The sequence below is a fragment of the Chiloscyllium plagiosum genome, chromosome 33 (genome assembly GCF_004010195.1).
Source record: "Chiloscyllium plagiosum isolate BGI_BamShark_2017 chromosome 33, ASM401019v2, whole genome shotgun sequence".
Classification (NCBI taxonomy): domain Eukaryota; kingdom Metazoa; phylum Chordata; class Chondrichthyes; order Orectolobiformes; family Hemiscylliidae; genus Chiloscyllium; species Chiloscyllium plagiosum.
In genome coordinates, this window is record NC_057742.1 from 40,357,097 (window position 1) to 40,366,111 (window position 9,015).

At 48.2% G+C, this 9,015-nt stretch overlaps 1 protein-coding gene across 1 annotated transcript in view; it reads right to left on the reverse strand.

Annotated features, from left to right (window-relative positions):
- Nucleotides 1-6: 6 nt before the first annotated feature.
- The window catches only part of maptb (microtubule-associated protein tau b), an 83,887-nt gene continuing 74,878 nt past the window's right edge, over nucleotides 7-9,015 (reverse strand). The window contains exons 12-13 of the mRNA XM_043674642.1: nucleotides 8,630-8,770; nucleotides 7-1,896 (exon numbers count right to left, since the gene is read on the reverse strand). Of these exons, the coding sequence (XP_043530577.1) occupies nucleotides 1,681-1,896; nucleotides 8,630-8,770 (357 nt within the window). The 3' untranslated portion in view covers nucleotides 7-1,680. The remainder of the gene's footprint in view (nucleotides 1,897-8,629; nucleotides 8,771-9,015) is intronic.

Sequence of the window (9,015 nt, forward strand, 5' to 3'; positions counted from 1 at the left end):
GACAGGGTGAGGGTGGGGTATCTGATCCTGTCTGGACAGGGTGGAGGAGAGGGTGTCTGGATCTGTCTGGACAAGGTTGTGGGGGATGTCTGGGCCTGTCTGGACAGGGTGGGGGTGGGGGTGTCTGGGCCTGCCTGGACTGGGTGGGGGTGTCTGGGCCTGTCTGGACAGGATGCGGAGGGGGTGTCTGGGCCTGTCTGGCTGCTGTGTCCCTGTAGCACTGTACTGAATTTGATCAGTAAGAGATGTGAGGTTCTCCAGTGAACAGTCTGTCATTCCCCACATGCTGCTTAAATTGATCAGTGTCGCCAGAATTAGGCCTGGGCTGAATGTGGAAAACGTATGAGGACAGACTGCATTCACCAGTCTTGTAGTCCTTTGAGCAGAGAAAATTGAAGGCCACGTAACAGAGCATTTAATATAATCTAAAGACTTGACAGGCAGGACAACAAACAGATTTCTCTGGTAGGAACAATGGGCAAAATATTAAATTCGAGTCATGCTGTCCAGGGGTGATTTCAGGAAGCTCTTCCCCACACAAAATACAGAAAATGGAAAATACTAAATGCCGTTCAGAAAAAAAAACAACTCACTTTGAGCAAACCTCTCCAGTTATTGATCTTGAGAAGTTTTACATGAAAGTATGCTCCATTCAGCCATTCGGAAGGAAGTTGGGCTCTTGGCCACAATGCTCACAACCCAGGGGGGAAACTGCCCAGCATTGTGTCCCCCATCGGATAAGACCAAGTGCAATCATTACCAGAAAGAACACAACAGGGAATACCAAGAGACAGACAGCCTTCTAGTGACTCCACCATCTAAGCTGCTCAATGCTGAGCTATACCCTAACTTCATTTACCCATCTTGGTTACATCACCCTTGACACTCTGCCTTGACAAAACCATGTCTAACAATCTCAGAATTTGAAATTATCTGTTGACGCCAATTTCAAAAGCTTTTGGTGGAAGAGAGTTCCCTGTTTCCATTCCTGACCACTTTGAGCTTGAGCCCCTTCATTCCCCAGTTCCCACCAGAACAAGTACTTTCTCTCGCAACTCCTATAGTCAACTTAAACATCAGTTAAACACCACCTTAGCTTCTACATTCATGGATGAATCCTCATCCATGTAACAGAATCTCACTTTACGCAGCCATTTTAACCTCGATAGCAATTTGGTGGAGGAGCCAATGCACTCTCTCAGAGGACACTATCTCCTTCCTGTGATACAGTGTTCAGAACTGAGGGGTTATTTAGATGTGGTTTAACCAATAATTCACGCAACTGCAGCACAAACTCCACCCCTCCGAACTTTAGCCACTTGAAAGAAGAAACAAAATTCTATTCATATATTAAATTTATTTTTGCACTTCTCCACTTGCTTCTTGCTTGGACCCCCAAAACTTTAAATAAAGGGACAAACCACATCTCGAGTGCTAGTCTTCTCACAAAGCCTAAAGGATCGCAGATCAGGAGTTTAACACACTGTGCGTGCAAGGGCATACAAAATACAACAAAGCACCACTGTCTGTAAATGGCCAGATAATTTTGACACAGCTGGACTGAATGTTTCAGAGGACAGTGGAAGGAGCAAGATAGAGAGGGCTCAGGATGGTCCAACACCAGTTCATGTTAGACACCTGCAAACTGCTGTGGAGGAAGGGGAGCCTTTCAAGTAACAGTCACAAACCCTGTTTAGCCAGAGAGGCTGAGACCTGGTCAGCGAGAGTAGCAAGCTGTGGCGACTCCACCATGTTGATGCTGCTGGTGGAGGAGACATTACTGAGACGGCGTGGGGAGCCCTCGTTGGAGATGGTGGGGGACTTGTAGATGATTTCTGCACCGTGATCTGTGCGAGATTTGGCTGTTTCACGGAAAGTCAGCTTGTGAGATTCAATCTGGAGAGAGGAGGACAATTGTGTCAGTGTCATGCATCAGGTAGGAGAAACCATTCTGTACGCAGATGAGAAACAATCACCCAATCACCACCCTGAGAAATAACGAGCACATACAGCCCAGCCCAGACCCTGCCCCTCCCCAAAACCAACAAAAGCCTGACAACCCGACAACCCTGACACAACACCCTCAGATTCCACACCCTCCCAGGCTGCAGGAGCTATTCTCCTATGTTTGATTCTCAGATTCTCTCTCTCTATTATCCAGGGGTCTCCATGCGGCTCCGTGTGTAGTTTCTGGAGACCGTTGTGTGTTTGGACTCTCTGTGTATAACTTTAATGTGACTACTTCTCTTCAGCACGTGGCCCGGATCTAATCTTCCCTGTGGATACTGCCCAGATATGGAATCAAAGCTGACCAAATTGCACTCGGAATACTGCTGGCTGTGGATAACTGACAGAACACTCCCAAAACTTAATCCTGCTCTTAGAACAACTTTGTGATAAAGTAACAGAGACACTTCTAGATGAGAGGCTGCGATGGTTTCACTCACACGTCTTGTCTGCCTGTGTTTCCCGGTTCGGGGTTGTGTGTAACTCACAGGAATCAGTCACACCTGAAACAGGCACTTGTGCAGGTGTATCACTGACACAGTTCTCAACTGTTTCATTCACTGCTTCTTCCTTCCTGTTCTCTTTCTATAAATGAAATCAGGGTGGCACACAATACATCATCATCCTTAAACTCAGTTTTTTAAAAAAGTTAACTTGCTCATTTAGACTCTAAAGTACAAGCAAAAAAGGAGGGAAGCTCTGGGGTGAGGGTTTTGAGGTTTCCTGGGAATGCAGTTAATCTTCACAAAACTGCCCTTTTCCAATGGGAAGAGATGTCGACAACTGAATCATATCTGATTGCAGCTGTCCAGGCATCTCACAAACAGCTCCCCTGGCTCACAGACACGGTCTGATGTGGAAACAGACAGTTAATGTCTCAGGCAAAGAAGTCTGGGCCTGATGCAGGGTCACTCATTCATCTACTTCTAGAATTTACTCGGTTTTCTTGGAATGGATAATGTGCTGTCTCAGATGGCTGCAGCATCAGGGAATATCCCTGGCAGGCAGCACTGTTGGGTCTTAACCCCTCACCAGGAAAAAGAGAACGTTGTTGCTGCAAAGAAGGAAAGAGTTGGGGGAGGGGAGGGGAACTCTCCCTGGGCAACTGTACCATTTGAGTCACTGCCCCTGGTTCCTGGCATGGTCTTGAGTAAAAGCCTAACTGTTTGGTCAAACCTCTGACTACAGCTTTCAGGAGCTTGTGTGAGATAGGGAAAACTTGGAAAGAATTGATAGTTCCCCTGGTGAGTTGTTGCTGCTTGTCACTGTGATGAAGATGTCTTTATGTGGAGACAAGAGGCCACTTTCTGAGCAGCTTGCAATTGGCTGTCTCCAAGAAAGGGTGGCACTGTGGCTCACAGCATCAGGGACCTGGGTTCGATTCCAGTCTCGGGTGACAATGTGTGTGGAGTTTGCACATTCTCCCTGTGTATGTGTGGGTATCCTCCCACAGTCCAAAATATGGGCAGGTTAGTTGGATTGACCATGCTAAATTGCTCCGTAGTGTCCAGGTATGTGCAGGCTAGCCATGGGGAAATGCAGGATTATGGTGGGGGTGGAATCTGGTCAGATGGTCTTCGAATGGGCGATGTGGACTCGATGGGCCAAATGGCCTGCTTCCACACTGTAGGGATTCTGAGATGCACAGAACTTTATCGTTTGCAGGAGAATAAAAGCAAGGGGATGGCTGTTTCCCAGAGGGTGACTGGAAGTTGAAGCTGACGTTTTTTTGCAGTGTCCATTTTCAGGTAGTTACCAGGAAGTCCCAGAACCTCTCCTCTGCTGCAGAGACTGAGAGCGACGCCAGAGTAAAGAAAACAGATGGAAGAAGCAGATGATGTAGTGAATGAAACAGAGAAGGAAAAGTGCAGCAGAACAAGACTCAGTAACAATATGGAGATCCCCAACAATGCAATTCCTTTAACCAAACAATGTTTTGAATCTTGCACAATTCCTCAACCTATACATGTATTGTATACCTGTCACTGTATCTGCACCTACATCTAGATTTGCACCTGGCCCTGCATCATGTCCAAAGATGTGCAAGTTAGGTGAATTGGCCATGCTAAATTGCCCGTAGTGTTAGGTAAGGGGTAAATGTAGGGATATGGGTGGGTTGCGCTTCGGCGGGTCGGTGTGGACTTGTTGGGCCGAAGGGCCTGTTTCCACACTGTAATGTAATCTAATCTAATCTAATCATGTCTCTGACCTGCATTGATTTCTTATCCAGCACTAGTCTTTGTATCGTACAACACGGTCCTGTTTCTCTATCTCCACCTGTCCCTCCATTTAGATCTTATTCTGTATCTGTCCTTGTATCTGTGCATATCTGTTATTCTGCACCTGTATCTGTATCTGCAGTGATCTCTGTATCTGCACTTATCTCTTATAGTGCACCCGTCCCTCAATCCTGCATCTGTTCCTGTAGTTCCACTTGTCCCTCTATCTCAACCTTTCCTTACATCGTTAGAAAATCACACAACACCATGTTATAGTCCAATTACATCTGCAGCTGTCTCTGTATCCTACACATACACCTGTATTACACCTATCACTGGTGTGCAACATTCATCTGACTTTGTACACAGAATCTTTCGCTGTGTCTGACACCTGTTTAAATCCTACACCTGAACTGTATCCTGTACCTTCTACCATATCCTGCACTTGTCTCTATATCCTACACCTGTCATTGTATTCTACACCTGTCTCTATATACTATACCTGTCTCTATATACTACACTGCCACCGTATCTTGCACCTGTCTCTATATCCTACACCTGTCACTGTATCCTGCACCGGTCACCGTATCCTACACCTGCCACTGTATCCTGCACCTGTTGCTGTATCCTGCACTTGTCACTGTATCCCGCACCTGTTGCTGTATCCTGCACCTGTTGCTGTATCCTGCACCTGTCACTGTATCCTACATCTGTTGCTGTATCCTGCACTTGTCACTGTATCCTGCACCTGTTGCTGTATCCTGCACCTGTCACCATATCCTACACCTGCAACTGTATCCTGCACCTGTCGCTGTATCCTGTACCTGTCGCTGTATCCTGCACCTGTCACTGTATCCTGCACCTGTTGCTGTATCCTGCACCTGTCATCGTATCCTACATCTGCCACTGTATCGTACACCTGTCACTGAATCCTGCACCTGTCACTGAATCCTGCACCTGTCTCTACATCTTACACCTGTCACTGTATCCTGCACCTGTCACCATATCCTACACCTGCCACTGAATCCTGCACCTGTTGCTGTATCCTGCACTTGTCACTGTATCCCGCACCTGTTGCTGTATCCTGCACCTGTCACCATATCCTACACCTGCAACTGTATCCTGCACCTGTCGCTGTATCCTGTACCTGTCGCTGTATCCTGCACCTGTCGCTGTATCCTGCACCTGTCACTGTATCCTGCACCTGTCACTGAATCCTGCACCTGTCACTGAATCCTGCACCTGTCTCTACATCTTACACCTGTCACTGTAACCTACACCTGTTGCTGTATCCTACACCTGTCACTGTATCCTACATCTGTTGCTGTATCCTACACCTGTCAGTGTATCCCGCACCTGTCACAGAATCCGACACCTGTTGCTGTATCCTACATCTTTCTCTGTATCCTACACCTATCATTGTATCCTAACACCTGTCACTGTATCCTACATCTGTCACCGTATCCTACACATGCGACAGTATCCTGCATCTGTCACCGTATCCTACCCGTCACTGTATCCTACACCTGTTGCTGTATCCTACACCTATCACAGAATCTAACACCTGTCGCTGTACCTACACCTGTCACTGTGTTCTACACCTGTCGCTGTACCCTACACCTGTCACTGTATTCTACATCTGTCACTGTATTCTAACGAGGTAAAAACAATGACTGCAGATGCTGGAAACCAGATTCTGGATCAGTGGTGCTGGAAGAGCACAGCAATTCAGGGAGCATCCGACGAGCAGCAAAATTGACGTTTCGGGTTTATTCCTGATGAAGGGCTTTTGCCCGAAACGTCGATTTTGCTGCTCGTCGGATGCTGCCTGAATTACTGTGCTCTTCCAGTACCACTGATCCAGAAACTGTATTCTAACACCTGTCGCTGTAGCCTATACCTGTCACTGTATTCTATACCTGTCACTGTAGCCTACACCTGTCGCTGTATTCTACACCTGTCACTGTGTCCTGCACCTGTCACAGAATCTGACACCTGTCGCTCTAACCTGCACCTGTCACTGTACCCCACACCTGTCGCTGTATCCTGCACCTGTCCATGTATCCTGCACCTGTCACTGTACGCTACACCTGTCACTGTATCCTACATCTGTTGCTGTATCCTGCACTTGATTTGATTGGATTAGATTAGATTACTTACAGTGTGGAAACTGGCCATTCGACCCAACAAGTCCACACCGACCCTCCGAAGAGCAACCCACCCAGACACATTCCCCTACATTTACCCCTTCACCTAACACTATGGGAAATCTAGAGTGGCCAATTGTTGCTGCATCATACACTTGTCACTGAAACCGGCATCTGTTGCTGTATCCTACACCGGTCATTGTATCCTTACACCTGCTGCTGTAACATACACCTGTCGCCGTATCCTGCACCTGTCGCCGTATCCTGCACCTGTTGCTGTTTCCTACAGCTGTTGCCGTATCCTGCACCTGTCGCTGTATCCTACACCTGTCACCGTATCCTGCACCTGTCGCCGTATCCTGCACCTATTGCCGTTTCCTACACCTGTTGCTGTTTCCTACAGTTGTCGCCGTATCCTGCACCTGTTGCCGTATCCTGCACCTGTCGCTGTTTCCTACAGCTGTTGCCGTATCCTACACCTGTCGCCGTATCCTACACCTGTCGCCGTATCCTACACCTGTTGCTGTTTCCTACAGTTGTCGCCGTATCTGCACCTGTTGCCGTATCCTACACCTTCAAAGTTTGGGTGAAGATTTGTAGCTCGGGTGCTCGTTGTTGTGGTTCTGTTCGCCGAGCTAGAAATTTTTGTTGCAAACGTTTCGTCCCCTGTCTAGGTGACATCCTCAGTGCTTGGGAGCCTCCCGTGAAGCGCTTCTGTGGGGTTTCCTCCGGCATTTATAATCCCTAGTAGCCACACATGCAGACGACAAGCAACATGAATTTGACTGGGACAACACTACCATTATAGGGCAAGCCAAACAAAGAACAGCCAGGGAATTCCTAGAAGCATGGCACTCATCCACAAACTCCATCAACAAACACATCGACCTGGACCCAATATACCAACCACTACAGCGGACAGCTGAAACTGACAACCGGAAGTGGCAGGGACAGGCCACTATAAATGCCGGAGGAAACACCACAGAAGCGCTTCACAGGAGGCTCCCAAGCAGTGAGGATATCACCTAGACAGGGGACGAAATGTTTGCAACAAAAATTTCCAGCTCGGCGAACAGATCCTATACCTGTCGCCGTATTCTGCACCTGTCGCCGTATCCTGCACCTGTCGCCGTTTCCTACACCTGTTGCCATATCCTACACCTGTCGCCGTATCCTGCACCTGTCGCTGTATCCTACGCCTGTCGCTGTATCCTACGCCTGTCGCCGTATTCTACACCTGTCGCCGTATCCTGCACCTGTTGCTGTTTCCTACAGCTGTTGCCGTATCCTGCACCTGTCGCCGTTTCCTGCACCTGTCGCCGTATCCTGCACCTGTCGCTGTATCCTACGCCTGTCGCTGTATCCTACGCCTGTTGCCGTATCCTGCACCTGTCGCCGTATCCTGCACCTGTTGCTGTTTCCTACAGCTGTTGCCGTATCCTGCACCTGTCGCCGTTTCCTGCACTTGTCGCCGTATCCTGCACCTGTCGCCGTTTCCTGCACCTGTCGCCATATCCTGCACCTGTCGCCGTTTCCTGCACCTGTCGCCGTTTCCTGCACCTGTCGCCGTATCCTACACCTGTTGCTGTGTCCCTGCATCGGTACCTGTCCCTGCTCTGCACCTATCTCTGTTTCTGCACCTGTCCCTGCATTTGCAGTTATCTCTGTATCTGTACATGCCTCTGTAACTGCCATCTGTCTCTCTAACCTACATTTCCTCCATATCTGACACCTGTCTCCACATCTGCCCCTCTCTCAAACCTGTCCCTGGATTTGCACATGCATGCCCCTATGTTTTTTTTTGTATCCTACACCTTTCCCCATACCTGTGTATGTCTCTGCATCTTGCACCGGTTTCTAATCTGACACCTACCCCTATCTGCATCTGCCTCTGTATCCTGTATATGTCTCTATCTGCCCCAGTCCCTGTACTTGCTCTAGTACTTGTATCTGCAAAACAGATTGAGGGTTCATGACTCCCTATAATTCAGGTTGACAATCGGGTGATTTCACAGCAAGGAAAGGCAGAGAATAGCTTCCCATTGTCTTGGTAAACACTTAACCATCAACCAACTTCCAAAATATTGGACATCTTATGCTGCATTGCTGTTTGTTCTATTACAACACTTTATTGCCATGTCATTGACTGACTATAAGGCATTTTCTGCAGTTCTGGGTATTGAATAGAGCTGTCTACGTGAAGTTCTTTCCATCTGTATTTAATTTCCACCTTGTCACTGTAGCCAAGCCTCTCACCTTTTTCGATCCCCCGCCTGGTGTGTGGCTGATGTTGTCCATTGAACCAATTTTGGATTGAGCTTTGTCCTTAAAGTCAACTTTCTGCGATTTGATCTCTACATTTCCACCACCTAAAGGGAACATTGAGGGAGTTACTCTCTGCCAGCTTTAACTTGACAACTACTTCATCCAGTTTCAACATTTGTTCATTTCTCGCTGCCTCATCACAGATTCAGGCACTCACTTCATATTCTCTGTCAGTAACTGTGAGCAGTAACCTCTCCCCCTCACTGACACTCCCCTCCCCCTCACTGACACTCCCCTCCCCCCTCACTGACACTCCCCTCCCCTCTCACTGACACTCCCCTACCCCCTCACTGACACTCCCCTCCCCCCTCACTGAC